Genomic DNA, 20,981 nt, shown 5'->3' with positions numbered 1-20,981 from the left:
TGAGTTGTTAGTGGGGCACTTCAACTGCAAATGCAGGGTAAAATATCATCCACACCGCAGGTGAGTAACTGTCCTTAAAGAGACTATCAGATGTCTCTCAGCTGTAAGGAAGAGGAATTTATAAAGGGGCTGAATGTGAGCAATGTATCTTGGTCAGCATGGTTATAGCATATTTCAAAAGTAGAAGTCATCACTTCAAGTATATCTGTAAAGTGTTTCAGATTCATTGAAAACTTCTAGAATCTTTGGACATAGATGATCCTCACGCTAGGCAGAATGATTTCCCTCTTCATGGCTGTATCAGTTTGGGTCCTGTAAGATGCAAACACTCAGCTAGGATTAAAAGGAATGAGATATGTCTGTGAAAGACTTGGGGAAGGGAGAGTGAGTAGCTGGGGACAGGGCCAGTGTACTCATTAGACACAGTAGACACAGTGCCTAGAAGTTATGACATTTTAGGGGTACACAACAATGATTTCATTTTGGTTATTTCAAAATCAGACCAGAAAATGAACATGGTAATAAATATAATAAAAAATCCAGCCTAGATTACATTCATCTTTATACCAATGCAGTCATAGACTATAATTTTTAACGTAGTTATGGAGGAAGAGAAATTTCCAAGGGCTTGAAAAGTCATAATGTGGTCCTGGTTTTGGCAAACCTTCAGCACAGGATCCTGAGAAAGAGAAGAGGCTGGACTGATGAGCAGTTTCTAAGAAGCCCCTGGAAGGTGGGGTGGTTCTGCTCTAGTCTCCCTGCAGCCTGAGAGCAGCCCAGACTGATGTGCCTTGGTATAAACACCGTTGTGGATTCAAAAGTGAGGCAGCTGGAGACTGACAGGCAATTATGGTCACTATAGAAAGTTATCCTGACAGGAATTCAGTGACCCACTCCATGTCCTCCCCAATGAGGAATCAAGAAAACAAAGTTTTATGGCTCACTTTCCTCCACTCAGTTCTCCTGGAGGTACATCCCGCAAAGGGATTTATCTTACTGGTAAACATATTCAAAAGTCAATGAAGACTTCACCTCTGCACTTGATACTCCCATGAGATCTCAGGGAATGGAATCATGTTACAGAGGCTAACTAGTCATGCATTCTCCACTACTAAAATGTATTGGTTGAGATTAGCTGGCCCCAAGAACTGCTTTAGAGATCATCTGAGCTTAGGGTAAGGAAGAGTGACCTTCCTTCCATATCAGAGTTTCATTGATTCTGCCTAGTCTCACACTCTGATTCTTCCTTTAAAATTCCTCCCCAGAGGTGGCCAAGTGGGCTCCAGTAGCCATGTCCAGTCTATAGATATGTTTATTTGGCACACATAAGTTTAAAAAAATTATGGTAGGGGATTTTTGATATAGGTTAAATTGTGCTGCCCCCAAAACTCATATATAGAAGTCTAATGCCCAATATTTCAGAAAATGTCCTTATTTGGAGATAGGGTCATTGCATATGTAATTAAATAAGCTGAGGTCATGCTGGAGAAAAGTGAGGCCCTAATCCACTATGACTAGTGTTGTTAGGAGAAGAAAAACTTTGGACATAGGGGGAGATACACAAACAGGGAAAACACCATGTAAAGACAAAGACAGTATCACAAGCCAAGGAATGCCAAAGATTATTAGCAAACTACAGAAGTAAGAGAGAGGCCTAGGACAAATCCTTCCCTCACAGTCCTCAGATGGAACCATCCCTGTTGACATCCTGATCTCCGACTTCCAGCCTCCAGAACTATGAGACAATAAATTTTCATTGTTTAAGTCACCCAGTATGTGGTATTTTGTTTTGTCAGCCCTAGCAAACAAATACAGGGAACATTATTTACAACTGATTAATCTGTCATGCAAACTTGGATTTTGAGCTTCTGTGGGAAAGAGTAGGCATAGAGGCTGCAGAATGCAAGCCCATGCAAGGGGCAGGCTCTTTATTCCCAGATGACCATTGCCACTTGAGAATATGGGCCTAACACTGTCAGATTTTCTGACTTTTTCAGAGAAGCTTTTCTGTTTCATGTTGCTGAGGAAATATGACCTCAAATGCTGGTAACTAATTCACCAGCCTCTATTTTCTCCTTGGCCCAGTCCACTCATACATTTAATCTAACTGGTTCCTCTGAGCATCTGAGTTTGCAATCTCTATTGATTCACTGTTGCATGGCTTGGCAAGATGATAAGAGAAATTACATTTACATAAGGGAGATTATGCCAGGGGTCGAACAATTTGCCACCACAACAAAGTGAGCTTTGATCTGTCCATCTTTCCTCCGCTTTGTTGAGTGACAACCTTTCTCAGACTGTGTTCGTGCTCTGAATAACCAGATGTTGAGGGCCTTCTACACTGGGCAGTGTGCTAGATGCAAAGTAAATGTCCAATGTGAGAACTACATATACTGTATTGTTTCTAATATTCTTACTGCTTTTTTGCCAAGAGGAAAGGAATTCTTATTAACTAGGCACTATGTACTATGATTAAAGATATTAAGTTGTAATTATTCTGAGCTTATAAATAGAGCATTCTGCCCAAGCTATCTTGCATACCACCTCTCTGTCATAGTTTAAATAAATTAATGCAAAATTTCTAATAATAATAACTACTTCTTATACAAAACAGACTATAAGGCAAGTGTAGTTCTAGACTGATGAATGGCAAGACTATTTCATTATAATGTCAGGCAATTGCAATGTGGTGTGCACATGCTAAACAACTTTACATATGGAATTTTATTTTGTACTCATGTTGACCCTGTGAGGGAAATACAGTCAGCCCTCTCTATCCAGGGGTTTCACATTCATGAATTCAATAGCAGACCAAAAATATTCAGGGGAAAAAATTGCATCTGTACTAAACATTGACAGACTTTTTCTTGCTATTATTCCATTAACAATACACAATAACAACTACTTACATGGTATTTGCATTGTATTAAGTATCATAAGCAATCAAGAGGTGATTCAAAGTGCATGGGAGGATGTGCATAGGTTATATGCAAATATTACTCCATTTTTTCTAAGGGACTTGAACACTCACAGATTTTAATATCCTTTTGGAACTCTTGGAACCAATTACACACAATACCAAAGAATAACTATGTTTGATTCTTATTCTACAGATCAGGAAATTGAAACCCAGACAAATTCAGAAATTTCCTCAGGATCACAGGGCTCATAAGAAATGACACAGGATTCAAACTCAGTTCTTTTCAATGCCGCATGAAAACTCTCTCCATTCTGCCACACAGTTTCTCTGTGGCTTCTAGTGAAGATCAGCCTCTGCACCTGCCAGGTGGTATCACCAGGTACTGCCAAGAATGGTATCAGAAGATCAAACTTCCAAATCCTAGTCATACCTGCAGTGCTGATTAGCCTACATGTTGGCCCATTAATGATACACAAATTGCCATCTACTTGAAATTCGGTTTTAGTTTCATTCCAAAAAAACACAGTGGCATTTTGTATAAATTGCAAAGATGTCCAGGTGGGTCTCTGTATGCCCTTCTGAGAATAGATGGTATGCTTTGTATGCTCTTAAAGTCTTTATAACTCAAAGAAGCCTTGGGAGAGTGTAACTTCTGGGGCAATATTCTATTTCTTCTTGTGGATGTGTCCGTCCTATAATATTCAGACACTTTGCAGATGACACATTTTTCTTCCTGTATGTACACTACTTCAAACAAAAGTGAGGGTAATCAAATTATGTACATGTACAAATATGACATAACCCCACTATTATGTAAAATTACAATGCACCAATAAAAAATATTGAAAAAAAATGAATAAAGATGGAAGCTTTCACAGTGTGGAGGTTCCTTAGAAAACTTGGAATGGAACCACCATTTGACCCAGCTATCCCACTCCTTGGCCTATACCCAAAGGACTTAATCAGCATACGACAGAGATACAGCCACAACAATGTTCATAGCTGCTCAATTCACAATAGCCAGACTATGGAACCAACCTAGATGCCCCTCAATTGATGAATTGTTAAAGAAACTGTGGTAGATATATACCATGGAATATTACTCAGCCATAAAGAATAATAAAATGATGGCATTTGTAGGCAAATGGATGCAGTTGGAGAATATCATGCTAAGTGAGATAAGCCAATCTCAAAAAACCAAAGGACGAACGATCTCACTGATAAGTGGATGACACATATAGTGGGTGGGAAGGGGGCAAGAATGGAGGAAGGAGGGACTCTATAGAGGGATAAGAGGGGAAGGGGGGGAGAAAAAAAATGACAGAAGGAATCAAAAACTTACCCTAGGTAAATGTATGATGACACAAATGGTATGCCTCTACTTCATGTACAAACAGAGAAACAAGATGTATCCCATTTGTTTACAATAAAAATGAATTAAAAAAAAAAAAAAAAGAAGGAAGTTTTCCAATGGGAGAAAGGAGAGTAAGGTTAAGCTGGGCTGTGGATGTAGCTCAACAAATGAGCACTCACTTAGCATGAGAGAGGACCTGGGTTCAATTCCCAGCACCCTGGAAATAAAAAACAAGAAAAAAGTATGAGAAATAGAAAGAATGATTCTCATCCAGTATTTACAGAGAACAATTGACCCCACGCAACTATCTCCCAACTGCAACGTTTCCCACTCATGGCCAGACTGCTTTCATCTGTGACCCGTCCACTTCCTCTCCACTACACCACTCCCCTGGATTATGTTGAAGTGAGTCCCAGAATCACAGCGTTTCATCGGCAGCACTCCCGCAGTCTCACCCTGTGTTCTCTGTGTGATTTTTCAGGCCACTACATGTATGTGGACTCGGTTTATGTCAAGCACTTCCAGGAGGTAGCGCAGCTCATCTCCCCCATGACCACGGCCCCCATGTCTGGCTGCCTATCCTTCTATTACCAGCTACAGCAGGGGAATGACAACATCTTCTCACTTTACACTCGGGATGTGACCGGCCTGTATGAGGAGATCTGGAAAGTGGACAATCCAGGGAATGCAAATTGGAACCTTGCAGAAGTCGAGTTCAGCGCTCCTTACCCCATGGAGGTAGGTGTGCTCCAAGCTGGTGTCACTTTGAGGATCCGCCCACACACAAGCAGGGAGGCCGACCCAGCTGTCAGTCTTCTCCTGCTGCGTCTCAATCTTTCTTTGAAGGTGGACATACATTGAATTTCTTTTTAAAGTTTTATTTTATTTTGCATTGACAATCAAAAGTGGGAGTTTTGGCCAACCAACTCGATTCCCTAGGTATATGTTCCCTCTGAACCTGGCATTATGATCATGAAGAGTTCAAAGTTGGAGATAAGCAACAGCAACTCGTTCCTGAATTCCATTCCCCAGAGCAGTTTTGAAGGTTTCCCTTAACTAAGGGAATTGTCTTTCTAGAAGAAAAGTGACTGAATCCTTTCTTTTTGGCATAAATAATGTTATAAAATCAAAAATAAACTTATTACTAAAGCCCTAATTTGAAACAAATCTTGATCCTTTATCTTACAACTTTTTTTTACGATTATATAAATAGTAAATGTGCAATGCAGAAGAATTACAAAATTCAAAGAAGCAAAGTAAGTTAAAATGCCCCAGGCCAATCCCACAAAAATGAAGAACACTAACATTTTGATGTTTATCCTTATAGACCTTTCTCTAATATATATCTACGTATATATTTGAGAACTTCCATATGTTAATACATATTACTATGTATCTATGTATATATTTGAGAATTTCAAGTACTTTCGAGACTTATTATCCAACAAAATGAATATTTACAGATAAAAAAGGAGAAACAGCGTGTCTAAGAAAGTTGACATCTTTTTTTAGGTCACACAGCTGGTGAATGCCAGAGAGCTTAGGGAATTTCCTAGACTAAAATCTGACCTACAGCTGTAGGAAGAGGCTCAGCTCACTCTGAGGACCCCATAGGACATGGAGGATCAGATGGCATTGTGGTTGCTATACATGAAAGATTGCTCTCAGAATCTGGAGATATAAGTAGAGTCTTAGCGACCACAAGTTTTTGATACCCGCTCCCCTCTTTTCACTTTGTGCTTTTGTAATTTCTTCCTTGGTTTCCTTTAAAGTGCAAAAGAACTGGATTATTCCTCTGGCTGTTTTTCAGTGGTGCCATCTGCTAGCCTGCTGCAGAGCTGCAGAGAACACTGGGGTTGGGTCTTGGTTTCTGAAGTGATCCATATACTGATGGCATGCCTGACACTCCCCCATCTCCTTCTTATCCTCCTCTTGTCCCCCATCCCCAAATGGCCCCAGAGAGGACACAGTGGGTTTGTTGTTTTCTTTTTCTTTTTTTTTTTTCTCCTCCTCCTCCTCCTCCTCCTCCTCCTCCTCCTTCTCCTTCTCCTTCTCCTTCTTCTTCTTCTTCTTTTTAATAGCTTGTGTGCTATTTCCTATCCCAAAATCTGACCAATTTGCTTTTGCAGTCCTGTGGAAATTTTTCTGTGTGTTTGGGTTACAAGGAGGAAAACAAATGCATGAATTGCTTCAGAACATTTTCCTTCTATTAAAGTCAAGCGAGTCACATGGTGCATGCACACATGCTCACTCACTTCCTCATACACACACACACTCACAGTTTACCAGCTCCTCTCCTCTGACCATCAACTCTTTTCAGGCAATATTTGTTTGAGTAAAATGTTGCTGAAAATTTTTAAATCAAAACTTGAGAAGTTACAATACCAACATTACTAAACCTCAACACATCTTTGGATCCACATGAATGTGGTTTTGTTCTACTGTTCTGAACCTATTCACTGTTATTATTTGCTCTTGCTAGTTGTCAAGAAAAGAAACTTGTCCAACAGAAATCAGATAATTTAATGTCACCATATTCTCAAATACATTTAAAAAGGAAAACAAACATTGGAGATTTTCAGAACAAGAAAGAACACATTGGCATGTGGACTGTGATTTGCATATCCTCATCAAAAACATTATTCTTAGTCTATTGCTCAATGTGAATGATTCATTCTCTTTACCAGTCGGGCATTGAAAGCTTGAAGTCATGGATCTGGGTCAAGTCTGTACATGTAATTTGTCCCTTCTCATATGTTCCTTCATTCATTTGTTTCTTCATTCATAGCCCTTGCCTCTGGTCAAGAGAAGCTTACAGGGCACCCCTTGGACTTTGGAGAGTCTGTGTACCAGGTCCCTCTAGGACCATTGTGTTTAAGATGAAAGGGACCTTACAAACCATCTAATCCAATCTTCTTTTGGCAAAAATGAAGAAACTGAGTCCTGGAAGAAATAAAGGACCTGTTCAAGTCAATTAGTGACTAATTGAGCTTGGAATATGATGAGTTTAAGAGGGAGTTAAGCTGGAGGAAAAGATATGAAATTAGTTCAGAGCTTCTTACATGCCTGATTCTATGCTAGGATCTTTATATATATCTTCTCATTTAATCTACCCCACATTTCCTCAAGGGACATGTTATTTTGTCTGCTTAAACAGCTAAAAGCAAGACCGTGAGAGATTTACTAATGTATCCAAGTTGCCTAACTAGTAAGTGATGAAAGTAGGACTTAAACTCTAATCTGTCCTCCTCTAAGACACTATTCTCTTACAGAAGAGGTTGCAAACTAAAAGTCTATGGGTCAAATTTAGCTCATAGTTATTTGTCTGGATGCTATAGTAGTTTTTTTGTTGTCTTTGTCTTTTTTTTTTTTTTTGATCGTTTTAATGTTTAATTGCCAGCATTAAAAAATTCAAAAATTTCAAATAAAACCTAAAGGTTCAAGTCTGCTTGATAATTTATTGGCCACAGAGACATTAGACCTTGTGTTTTTTGCTAGGACTGCCATAGCAAAGTCTCTTAAAAATGGGTACCTTACAAAACAGAAATGTAGTGTCTCACGGTCCTGGAGGCCTAAAGTCCAATATCAAGGTGTCAGCAGAAATTTTTCCTTCTGAGGACTATAAGAGAATGTGTTCCCTGCTTCTTCCCCACTTCTGGTGGTTTGCTGACAACCCTAGGCTTATAAGTCTCCGTCTTCAGCTGCACATGTCATTCTCTTTGTGTGTATGTCTCTCTCCATATCCATATTTCCGTTTTTTATAAGGATGCCAGTCATTTGGATCAAAGGCCCTCCTTACTTTAGTATGACGTCATCTTAACTAATTGCATTTGCAACTATCTTATCCCCAAATAAGGTAACATACTGATGTGACTGATGTGATGGGGGTTAGGACTTCAACATGTGATTTGACTGGGGGACACAGTTCAGCCCGTAGCAGCCTGATTTCCCACAGGCCAGCAAATGATGAAGCTGAGCTACAGTGCCCCTTTAGACTGGCTTACTTTCTTCATTTCTCAAGAGTACACCATAGCAAGCCCATTTGCTGCATTTACACTACCTGACTAGTGCTTGTAGGTGTTTAAGTTTCAAGCCTTTCTTCACACTGGGTCTTTCCATGCTATAAACTCATATAGTGTAATAGTGTATGCACCTGTGTGGTTTCCCCCATACAGGCAATAGCTGTGCTGACCACATCTGATACCCATGGTCACAGGCAGAAAATTGATTGAGATCAGAGTAATAAGCAAAACAGAAGGGGTTGAACTCATTGACCCATGTGTTTTGTTGGAACACACCTGGCCATGCTGGGATTGGGGTCCTCCTGTCTGACTGCTTCTTCTTTGCCTAAGACCTCATGTAGCACTCCACATAGGGAGAAGGGAAAGGAACTTGGAAGACTTAGTTCCTTATGAACAGCAGGGGGAGAATCTGGCCTGTTTTCTTCACTTAGCCTACTTTTTCTTTAATCAAAGTTCATAGTGCTAATTACTTCTAGAGTTCTACCAGAAATGAGGTAAGCACTTAAGCTTACCACCAGTGAATATAAATTTACAGTTTCTGTCATAGTCCACATGGGCTGCTATAATAAAATGCCATCAACTGAGTAGCATAAACACTGAAATTGTGTGTGTGTGTGTGTGTGTGTGTGTGTGTGTGTGTGTGTGTGTGTGAATTACTGAGGATCAAACCCAGGGCTTTGCTAATGCTCAGTCTCTACCACTGAACCACACCCCAAGTCCAGAAATTTCTCTCTCATATTTCTGAAGCCTATGGGAAGTCCAAGATCAAGCCACTGGCAGATTTAGTGTCTGGGGAAGGTCTGTTTCCCGGTTCATAGTTCACACCTTCTCACTCTGTCCTCACATGATGGAGAAGGCAATGAGCTCCTTTGGGACTGGTATAAGGACACTAATCCCATGCATGAGGGTTCCACCCTCATGACCTAATCAACTCCCAAAAGGCCCCATCACCTATTTCCATCATGTTAGGGATTAGATTTCAACATATAACTTCTCAGGGGAAAAAGCATACAAACTATGGCAGTTTCATCCTCCCTCACAGAGACTGTGGGTTGACTGTCCAAACATTTTTATTTGGGAACATGATTACATAAGTCCTTATAATTTGACCTGCCATTTTGATTGGCATGCCATTTTGAATCATGGGTAAGAAGACTTAAACCTAGCAGAAAACATGTAAATATATGACAGCATGTAATTTTCCTTCCCAGGTTATCTTTGAAGTTGCTTTCAATGGTCCCAAAGGAGGATATGTTGCCCTGGATGATATTTCTTTCTCTCCTGTTCACTGCCAAAATCAGACAAGTGAGTATTCTCTTTTTCTTCTTTCTCCCATTTGGAATTCTTTTCCCAATAGATGCCTGGTCAGACCTTGCTTCAAATTGCCTTTCATTTCCTCATCTTTTCTCTTCTCTCATCCTTTTTTTTAAAATTAATTAACCAAAAAATAATTTGGGGAGGACTATTACCCTCTTTTTCTCCTCACAGAGTGACTCTAATTTTTCTGAAGTCATAGGCCAGTTATATATTAAGGCATTTTCATCTCCCCTGCCTTCTAGGAAAGGAAAATTAAATAATATGAATTTACTCCAACTCATCTTTCTCTTTAAAGGATATCTTGGACCCATAAATGGGTGACTGAGGATATAGAAAAAATACTTGCACAGTCTACCAAATAGAATTATAAAAACTCTTTCCAACTTTAACTATCCAAGAGTTACATCCCTATGTCTAAGGATGTTAGTGTTGACAGATATCTCTGTGATAGTTTTGACTAAATATGATTTGCTCCTAATTTACTTACTTCCTCTTTCCAAATGAATCCTTGATAATTTTATCATGGAAAAATTTTGCAGTGTCATAACTTTGGCCTTTGGAGAGAACATTTTTTACTTCCTGAGAAAAGAGATAAGCAAATTGATTCAAAGTGAATTATAAAATAAATGTTTTAGAATAAGAAAGATGATGATATTTTATGATAACCTAGATCAATGCAATTGACCTTACCATTTAGCAAATTTGTTTCCTGGAGAGACCCAGGGAGACACTCTGATCACCCATCTTATTAATGAGTACTCATTCTGGGTTTGGAGCATGGGAAATAACTTTTGAACCTGACTTCCACCTAAGAGAGAGTTACTCTTTAGTTTAATAAGGTTTTAGATTTATTCTACTATCAAGGAGACCAAGAAAAATCATATTTTCTATTCGGGCTAAATTATTATCTCCAAATTAGAAATCTAATTTGCTTAAACTAATTTTTTTCTAATTCTATTTTTTTTAAAAAGTAAGGAAACAGAACCAGTATAGATTTACATGTTTTTATCAATTTTTTAGGGTGTGTGTGCTACACATCAAACCCAGGGTCCTCACATAAGCATTCTGCCACTGAGCAACACACCCAACCCCTGTTTTACATATTCTAAGTGATTTAATCCAAATAATAAAGAGTCTCTTAGTTTGACAAAAACACAGAAGCCAAAACTGTTTCACTTCTCTAATATTGATGGCTTCCTAATTCTACCAGCTAATATTTTAATTATGCTAATAGTAATTTCACAATCTCTTTATCATTATTTTTAGGATGTTTCTCTTCTCTGTGATTAGACAGTTACATTGAATTTTATATTTCCATGTTACATATATGAGAGAAGAAATATTTATTCAACATCTGCACTGGATAGAGGGTAGGGTGAAGAAGTAGCTGAGAGGTCGTAGGATGGACCTTAATAAATGTTCTTCTTTTTAAAAAGATTCAGAATATGTGTAAGTTCTTGCCTACTACACTGCTGGTCTGACTAGTGAAAGAGAAAGAAAAATTTCAGCAAAAGGCAGCCCATTTAAGAAATCTGGTAGACCCTCAGTCTGTAAAACACAGCCCACATAGAAACATCTTCCCTGCAGGAACCCCCTCTGTATTCATTTTTATGCCATTAGGTTGATGGGGATTCCATATTGGTCTTCAGAACTTCCCACCACATCACCTTGGTTTCAAAGGGATTTAATTACATCATCACAGTGTTTCGTTTCAGAACCAGGAATTTGGATTCACATCCCTTTTCTGCCACTTATAATCTATGTGATGTTGGTCATGGCATTTAACCTCTTTGAGACTTCATTTCCACAGCTATGGTGCAAGGATGAAAGAATCTGTTTCCTAGAGTAGATGGGAAGATTTATGTGTCAATGTCTGTTAAGGCCATAGCATAAAGGTGGTCATGAGGCAATATTATTAATTTAATTTTCAAAATATACCCATCCCTTTTCTGAAGAACAGGGAGTCAGACTGAAGTGAAAGAAAACCAACAACAGGCACAGTGTGTTTGTTAACCGCACCACTGTATGCTTCATGGAGCAGCTGTGGGGCCGACTCCCAGTCTCTAGAAGCTAAACACTTTGACTTTCATGCTTCATCTTGCATTTCACAAATAGTTTATGCCCTTCTGTTTTATAACAGGTGCCAACTTTTTTTCTTTATCTTGAGCTCCAGACTTCTTGTCTTTCCTTTCCCCAGCTGAATCTGGGGTTTTCTTACCTCATCTCCCTGGTAGTCTGAGACAGGAATTATTTCAACATGTGAAAGATCACATTGCCACTATCTAGCTGACTTTAAAGTTAATACGGACCTGAGATGCATCACATAGTCACAGATGTTTTACACTAATGTCATGTAACCCCCCAGGACTCTTCCAAAAAACTGTGAGACTGCCTCCACACTTTGAATTAGAACAACTCACAAATTCCCTTGACCTGGAGCTCACCCTCTAAAAAATAATCTTTCCTTTTGGTCTAGAAGTTTTTGAATGTCTCCCAAGCAATCCTGTTCACTTTTAGAAATCCTGCCTGGATGCTCAATCCCAAACTGATAGCCACCCTGCTCTGTCATATGCAGGTCCAACCTCCTCTCTGAGCTTGGTCTACCCCATCCCCATGTGAAGGACTGGGAGAGTCCTGACACTCACTGATGTCCCCTCAGAGGATCACTACCTGACTCCCTGAATCTTCTCTGCCTAATCAGTGACCCAGCCCCATGTCATCATGGTTCCCCAGCTTGGTGCCAGGTCCCACTCACTCTTCCCCAAACCAGCTTTGGGTTGTGTCCACCTGCTTTGGGACCTGGCTCATTTTAAATAAAGCTACCCTGCAAATTTAGCAGCCTTCAGAGCACACTATATATAGTCTTTCTTTTAGTACCACAATGGCTGATGAGCCTCTTAGATTTATAGAACTGATGATGAGTTGGTCTCCATGAACTCCATGGGGCAGAGGGAAGGATGGGAAGCACCCCCCAACTAGTCTTTTCAAATTGTAACACGTTCCAGATAATTAGATTATCTTCAAAGCCTCTTACTTCCAAGAAGTTCAAATGTCAGAAAGCAAGCAATTAAAAGTTACATGATGATGTTTTTTAGTAACTTGCTTCATGAGGCTTTATATGTTTTTTCTTGATCATCAACTGATGCTCAAGGGCTTCCATCTGCCTCTGATTCCTTCCTGTGCTTCAAATATGTTGTTAACACTCCCCAGTAGCTCAGTTTGTGATTACCACTTGACCCACAAACAAGCTCGAAGCAAAGCCTTGGCCTCTACCCCCGATCTCCAGCCCACTCACTGTGGGTCACAAACAATCCCTCTGGCCCCATCTTCAGCAATCTGATACTGTCTGAGGGCAAATGAGCATTCTAGGTGAAAAAGATTTAGCATTTAAGTTACACTTTGGAGATGGTGTTTTTATCAGACCACAGACAGGTCCATTGCTAAGACTGGGTATTTAGTAACAACAATATAATCACACTGTGAGAAAACTCAGTATAATCACCCATGGTGACTCAGTTCATCGCCATGGAGAGAAGTGATCCTTGCTTATTTTCATGTTTTATTTTGTTTTATTTTTTAATAGACTTTATTTTTAGTGTACTTTTAAGTTCACAGAAAAATTAAGCAGAAAGTACAGATTTTTCACATACCCCTCCCCCAATAAATATCAATGTCAACCAATTCCATAGTTTACATTAAGGTTCACTCTTGGTATTGTATATTTTAAGGGTTTGGTCAGATCTATAATAACATATATTCCCTATTAGAGTGTCATACAGAATATCCCTGCACGGCAAATGCTGATCTTTTTACTGTCTCCATAGTTTTGCTTTTTTCCAGAATGCCATATAGATGAACTTATTTAGTCATGTCATATTGGTTTCCTTCACTTAGTAATAAACATTTAATTTCCCTCTATGTCTTTTCATGGCTCAGTAGCTCATTTCTTCTCAGCACTGAATAATGCTCCATTTTTTTGATATGCCTCAATTTGTGTCTGCTCACCTACTGAAAGACATCTTAGTTGCTTTCATGCTTTGGTGATTAGAAATAAAAACTGCCATAAACTTTCAAGTTCACTATTACCTCTCACTCTTCCTACACACCTAAGAAAAGAGGTAAGATTTTCTTGCAGCCACCCAAAGGTGCTGCTTTAAGATTCATTCTTGATGAAAAATTTTACTTCGTGCATGGGTATTTGGGAATACCACACCATTTCCTGAGCTTGATGGCCATCTGTAGATTTTGGATTTTCAACTGTTTTTTTCTTTACTAAGTAGCAGAAGATTGACTAAGATTAAGACCATCATGAGATTTCCTGTGGTCTCAAATCTCCATGGAAGAATAGTGAAGGATCTTTGTTTATATGACATCACAGTCATTTTTCACAGACTTTATCTTCAGGGCTTAAAAATATAACCTGGTGCTGATAGAATCAGGCAGAGCAGGGTGGGGACTAATCCACCCTCCTTGCATTGAGAATTCTCTTTCTCTCCTTTTCTTCTGTCTGGTTTATCAGAGTTTGTCCCTAGCAAGTATGACCTCAGATAGTATCAGGTTCCAGTTACACAGGAACGTTTTCTCCTATTCATTTTTGTAATGTGTTGTTAGTCACTTATTTTTTTATTTTGTGTTTTTGAGACTCTATTTTTCTATCATTTCAAACTCAAACAAAATCTGCACAAATATTCAAGAGAACTATCATATACCCTTCCCCTGAGTCTACAAATTATTAACATTTTGCCTTGTCTGCTTCATCAACCATTTAAGAGTAGGTTGCAAACATCGAGCCACTATACTAAATACTTCACTGTATATTTCTAAAACCAAACATATTATGCAACAGAACTAAACATAATTACAAAGTTTGGGAAGTTTAAAGCTGACATAACTAACTTACAGTTCATACGCTGATTTCTCCAATTGTTCCAATAAAGTCCTTTATACCTATATACTTCCCTGGGTCAGGATTGAATCTTGGATCTCTGCTTGCATTTGGTGTCATGCTTCTTCCTCCCTCTATAATCTGGACCAGTTCCGAAACACACCCGAAAGTTTTCTTTCTTTGAAAATTGACAAATTGAGATCAAGTGAATCTTTGTTCCTAAACAGCTTCCTGGGCCACCAGCTCTCAGGTAGAATCCAAACATCTTCCAAGATGATTACCCAGTTATACAAAACAGCATCCTCGCTCCCTGGTCCCAGAATGTTCTACCAGTGTTTACCAGTGTGCAGACCAGGATCACATTTGACTAAACTAAACGTGTCCCAAACTGCTACAATCACATCCCCTCTGGATCCAGAGGGCAGTCTACAATGCAGTGAGGTTTATGAGTCACTTGTTAATAGGACTAGAAGTTATTCTCAAAAGTGTAAATATCTTTTGTGTTCCATTCCCTCTAGGCAATCTGAACTGTGGTGATACTTATAAACCAGGATAAATGATACCAGAACTCAGCAAAGCTAGAACAAGAGCAGCCCCCTGTTAGAACTGGTGCAACTTTTGTGCTAGGTGTGGTGGTGCACACCTGTAATCCCAGCTATTCAGGAGGCCAAGGCAAGAGGATGGCAAGTTCAAGGCCAGCCTGGGCAACTTAGCAAAACCAGCCTCAAAATAAAAAATAAAAAGATGCTGGAGATATACAGCATTCCTGGTCCCCATTCCTACTACTGGAAAAAATAAAATGGTGTGACTTTGAATTGCATGGTTTACACTGAGTGCTGATTTTCTCCAAGCAGATCAGCTCCTACTACTAATACCAATTATAAACAGATTGGGGCCATACTTCTGACAGAGACTCATCAAGGATAATTGTTTCTGGAAAATATTATTTTCAAAATAATGTCTTACAGAAAAATTAAGAGTCTCTTAAAATCTGTTCCTTTTCTCTTACTTTGTTTAAACTTTGAGTGAATTTTGAGTTGTCAAGTATGTAACAAATGCTCTGAATCTTTACATCCCAAGAGGAAATTCCTTTTGAAATCTGGTACTGACTTATTTTTAAGAGAATGTGAACAGGACTCCTGCCTCCCCTCGCTGTAGAGAGGAAAAGAACAATTCTCCTGTCATGTTGAAACATTGGTTTAATGCTAACCTGTCAGCCTGCCACTCGAGTGAAAATATTTTGTTGTGTTTTACCTCCACAGTCTCCCCTGGCAGAACTGTAACCATGTCTGTCAGTCATTGATGTAGTCCTTTGAGGACGTTAGACTTGACTATAACTTTGGTTCTCGTTTACTCAGAGCTTCCTTTCAGTGCTGTGGAAGCAAGCTGTAATTTTGAGGAAGATCTCTGCAACTTTTACCAAGATAAAGAAGGTCCAGGTTGGACCCGAGTGAAAGTAAAGCCAAACATGTATCGGGCTGGAGACCACACTACAGGCTTTGGTAAGTCGGGAGTCTCCATAGGACATCTTTAGGGTGGTATTCACGCATCCTTGGCCATTCCTATGCCTCACCTATGAAGAATTCAACTGCAAAAACAGAAGAAAGAAAGAATGAATGAAAGAAAGGAAGGAAGGAGGGAAGGAAAAAAGAAGGAAAGAAAGAAAGAAGCAAGTGAATAGGCAGGCACCCCTGAGGAAGTGAAGACAATAATGTTGTGTTTGACCATTTTTTAAAATTGTAATTCAAGTTGGCTCTACAAGCAAAGGTATCTGCCTATTAATTAAACAGCCAAGCCTTTGAAAATTACTTTTCTGTTCACTTTAGATGAAATACTTTTTCAAATTTATTGGATTCTGTTTATATGAATTCTCCAGAAGAGATACATAGAGACAGGAAGCAGATGAGTGATTGCCAGCAACTGGAGGGGGAGGAACTAAGGAGTGACTGTTTAATGGGTTTTCTTTGGGGCCGATGAAAATGTTCTGGAACAAGATAGCTGTGATGGTTGTACAGCATTGTGAAGATGCTGAATTGTGCACTTTAAAATTGTTAAAAATGGTAATTCCATGTGATATATTTTATTTTATGTGTAAAAAATATATCGCAGGGAGAAAAGATGCCATTGAACAATGAGTATATCTATGAGAAGCTCTTAGAAACAATTGTGAGCACCTTGTATATGGATTCATATTACTTTAATGACATCCTTTGTGGATTCCCCCCCAGAGGAGACTGATAGGAAGAGCATCTCAAGGCACTTACTGTCACATTCATTTATTCAACAGGTACTCATATCTTGGTGAATTTACCATAAAGCCAATGAAGCTGAAGTTTCAGGGCCCCTCCTTTACACAGGCCCTGAGAAATGGCTTGGAAGGAGCCATGACAACACTGAACCCATAATTTGATATTATTCTTTTCTTAGAGATTGCCCAATTTTATGGAAATGCAGGTCCTACAAAACCTATTCTGACCTGATCAGACTAATGCCCAGAACATACAGTAATGAATGAGTCAAATATAAATCCCACTACTGCTGGATGACAATCATTTCAATGAGTGAGCCAAATGTTAGACCCAAATATGCTTGTCGGGGAGGAAATTTTTTAGTTTCTGTGTCTGAAGCTGAGAATTAAACTGACAAGACAGATTAACAGGAGAAAAACATTAACATTATATTTAGTATGTTTACATGTACATGGAAGTCTTCATTGACTTAATTGAATTAAAGAAGCACATAGGCCTGAGAGCTTATATATCAATTTTAACAAAGAGTGATAAAACTGTGTGGGAATGACAAGACAAAGGAAAAGGGTTGAAGCTTCCAGGGATGCTAAATTAGGGGAAAGTGACTAGGAAATAGATGGAGGAAAGTAATGGAAGATAAGGGTTATTTTAGTACGTTTGTTTGTACAGACCCACTATTTAATGTTGACTCCCAGTTCCTGGTGATTGGAATATTCTTCCCTTCCAGGAACAAGGGGCTGGGAGGACACCTTGTTCATGGGAAGTTTTACGACATACTTTTAGGTAGAATGAGGTAGGGCAGAGAGCCCTTTCTGCTTTTGCTGTTCGTCAAGTATCTTCAGCTCAAAATAATCAGCATGCCAAAGAGGCCCATTTGGCAGCAACACGTTCTGATCCCCTTCATTGAGATATGAGGGAGAATCCCGGGGGGAACCTGGGTTTGGGGATTCAGGGAAGGTTTCTCTGAGGGAAGTTGCCTTAGCTGAAAAGAGTGTGAGAGACCAAGCAGAGAAGAAGCATCTGTAAAGGCTTTGAAAATAGCTGGTCACACCAACAGATAGGAAGAAGGTCAACACTACTGTACCATGGGAGAGTGGCCAAGAGAGTGGAGGAAAATGAAGGTATTTAGCGAGATAGGTTATGGATGTGGCAGACCAGAGTAAGTGCTGGGGATTTCTCATAAAGAAAATGAGAAGCCATTGAAAGATTTTAATCAGAGAAGATAAGGATTAAATTTAGGATTCCAAAAGGTTGTCCTGGCTCTTGTGTGGCCACCATATTATTCTGCTCTGGCTGCCATAACAAAGTACCACAGGTAGGGCTGTTTAAACAACAGAAATACATTGTCTCATAGCTCTGGCAGCCGGTTAAGACCCAGGTGCCACAGCGCTGGTTTCTGAGGAAGTTTGTCTTCCTGAGTTGCGAGCAGTCTCTTTATCACTGTGCACTCACATAGACTTTAAGTGTGTGGAGAGAGTGAGCTTTGGTGTCTCTCCCTCATCTTACAAAGGATGAGTTAAATAACTGGTTAGAACTAAACTGTGGAGGAAATACTGAGGTGCCCAGAAAGAAAAGAAAAAAAATGACAAGGGGAAGAGAGAAAAGGGAATAAAAACTAAGGTGTCATTTTTTTCTTTTCTGCCCTGGCTTTCTAGAATTCATGGATCTATTTTAAGTTGACCTACCTCATAGGTGGTAGGAAAGTGGAGGGAGAGATTCCTGTTCTTCTTTATTGTTATTTAGAAGAAATAAGAAAAGAACATAGATCTTCAGCACCATCTGATTAAAAACCTGTTCTCTAGGGACAGGTCTAAATATGATCAAGAGAGGAGTAGGGTCTATCCAGACACACAAATCCCACAAAAACTGTCAGACCAAATAGTCATCCCTTCATCCCTACTGGTCACTGCAAAGATAGGAAGGAAAAGTAAACTCTGGGCCTTCCATTCACTATGACCCCTCTGTTAGCCTATTCACACAGGCAACTCTCAGCCCTAAGCTGATTTTATGCCTTTCATTTTGTGAGAAGTATACTTCTTAATTGATGACTAGAATCTGGTCCTATGAAGGAGGAAATCTATACTAGTTCACGTGCATTACCTAGGATTGCAGAAGGTTTATTTGCAATAGAAGCACATGGATGTTTTCTATCACTTAAAAATTGCTTCTTTCATTTGTAGCCTATGGGAATAGTTTCTGCTGGTAAGTCTCACTCCCTTTAGCCAAATTTCCCACTTGATAACCTGGGGTAGATTATTTTGCATTGCTGTTGCACTAAACGCTTCGTCTTGTTGACAGGGTATTACTTGCTGGCCAATACAAAGTTTACTTCTCAACCTGGCTACATTGGAAGGCTCTATGGTCCCTCCCTACCTGGAAACTTGCAGTATTGCCTACGTTTTCATTATGCCATCTATGGGTTTTTAAAAATGAGTGACACCCTAGCAGTTTATATCTTTGAAGAAAATCACGTGGTCCAAGAGAAGATCTGGTCTGTGCTTGAGTCCCCAAGGGGTGTTTGGATGCAAGCTGAGATCACCTTTAAGAAGCCCATGCCTACCAAGGTACAGTAGAATCAATATATCCTTTGTCCATCCATTTGCAGTGGTTGGACTGGGCTGGTGAATTCCTGTTTAGTCACTGTTCAATGGTAATGTGTTATGTTCCTTATATTTCGACTGACAGCCCTTCCCCCACACACTACCCCCAGCCATGTACAAGTTAATCCTTCAGTTCTTTTTCAATTTCTGGGTCTCCAAATCATGACTATCTAGGGAGTTTGCTTATTTTTCTCTCAAGATCCCCTGTAGATCATCCTGAGACTATAGTGTATGAAATCTCTCTCTCTCTACACACACACGAGAATGCTAGAATTTTTTTAAAAAGATGAAATAACTGAGCCTTGTCCAGTGTTAAGGCCTTAAGATTAACAACCTAAGGCTCTAGCTGCACACAGGATGAGAACAGGATGTGTGCTCAAAGTATAGATTCAACCCTGCACCGGTCAGAGAATTGTCATGAGGGATTCCTCAGCAGCTGATTCTAACAGCAACAAGAATATAAAAATACCTTTATTGCTGGGGAAATGCCAAAGAAAGCCATAATCTCCTAGGCTTACCAACTCATAAACTTAAGAAAATTTCACAGATACAATAAATTCTGTCAACTACAACACAGATATGAAACTAGTGCAGAAAGATCCATTTTGTTTCAGCCTGTCAATCAATCAAGAAATATTTCTTGAGTATCCTCTCTATGCAAGATAGGGGCCCAAAGAAACATGAAAAAAGGTCCTTTCCTCCAACATGATTTGCACAATAGAACTCGATAAATATTTTTGAATGAATGGATAAATCAGCTGATTACATTCATTGTCCAGGAAATGTTCTAAGTCCAGGCTCCTCAAGAAAAGCTTCAAACCTGGGAAAGTAGGAGAACCTTCTTTACAAACCTTCATAGCCTGAATTTCTCTTAGTTCCAACCACCAAGAATAGAATCATAGCTGTATCCATCTAGAACTTCTTATTAAAGAAATGTTGTACATCATTCCTGCTATAATGTTGCTTGGTTACTTTTTGTCCATTGGAACATCCATAAGGGCATGATTAAATCTCTACAATGATTAATCAGATCTTTAAAAATCTCTGCAAAATTCTTTTCCTTTGCTAGACAAGAATGGTGTGGCAGGTTCTGTGGCCTACTGATTTCTAAAGGGCTGAACCAATTTATAATACCAGAATAGAAGCATACAAGTTTTGGCCTCAATCTCACAGGCACTGCTTGTTATTATTTTGTGCTAATTAAATAAGTAATATTGCTATAGGTATCCCCCGCTTATTATCATCATATGATAACCTGATTAAACTGAAATATTCAGCTCAGCTCTCCAGGCCAAAGAGGAAGCAAATTGGTGTTTTTGGTGTAGTTATTATTTGTAACTGAGGCTTATGCTTATTAAGCTTATTGCCTAGACAATTCCAAATATGTTCTGAACAGGAAGTATCATCTGACATTTGCAGCATTACTGAACTTCCTCTTTGATCTATTAGCCCTGGAGAAGTCCATGCTTCTCTGCATCTCAGAGGGATTCCAAAGACTTAATTTGCTTTCCCACTACCAATTATTTAACTCTTTCAGGTAGTTATGGCAACACGTACACATGCACACATGTATGTGAGCAGGCATGTGCCAGATTCACACAATTAGGGATGCACCAGGAAGGATGGAATTTTTT

At 39.3% G+C, this 20,981-nt stretch overlaps 1 protein-coding gene across 2 annotated transcripts in view; it reads left to right on the top strand.

Moving 5' to 3' along the window:
- The window catches only part of MAMDC2 (MAM domain containing 2), a 171,002-nt gene that overhangs the window by 98,004 nt on the left and 52,017 nt on the right, over positions 1-20,981 (top strand). For both annotated transcript variants that reach the window (XM_079112666.1, XM_079112667.1), the window contains exons 6-9: positions 4,756-5,012; positions 9,508-9,601; positions 15,857-16,000; positions 19,046-19,311. In XM_079112666.1, coding sequence (XP_078968792.1) covers positions 4,756-5,012; positions 9,508-9,601; positions 15,857-16,000; positions 19,046-19,311 — 761 coding nt within the window. The remainder of the gene's footprint in view (positions 1-4,755; positions 5,013-9,507; positions 9,602-15,856; positions 16,001-19,045; positions 19,312-20,981) is intronic.

Source organism: Sciurus vulgaris (genome assembly GCF_902686455.1).
Source record: "Sciurus vulgaris genome assembly, chromosome: 15".
In the NCBI taxonomy this organism is placed as follows: domain Eukaryota; kingdom Metazoa; phylum Chordata; class Mammalia; order Rodentia; family Sciuridae; genus Sciurus; species Sciurus vulgaris.
This window is presented reverse-complemented; position numbering and strand designations above follow the sequence as displayed.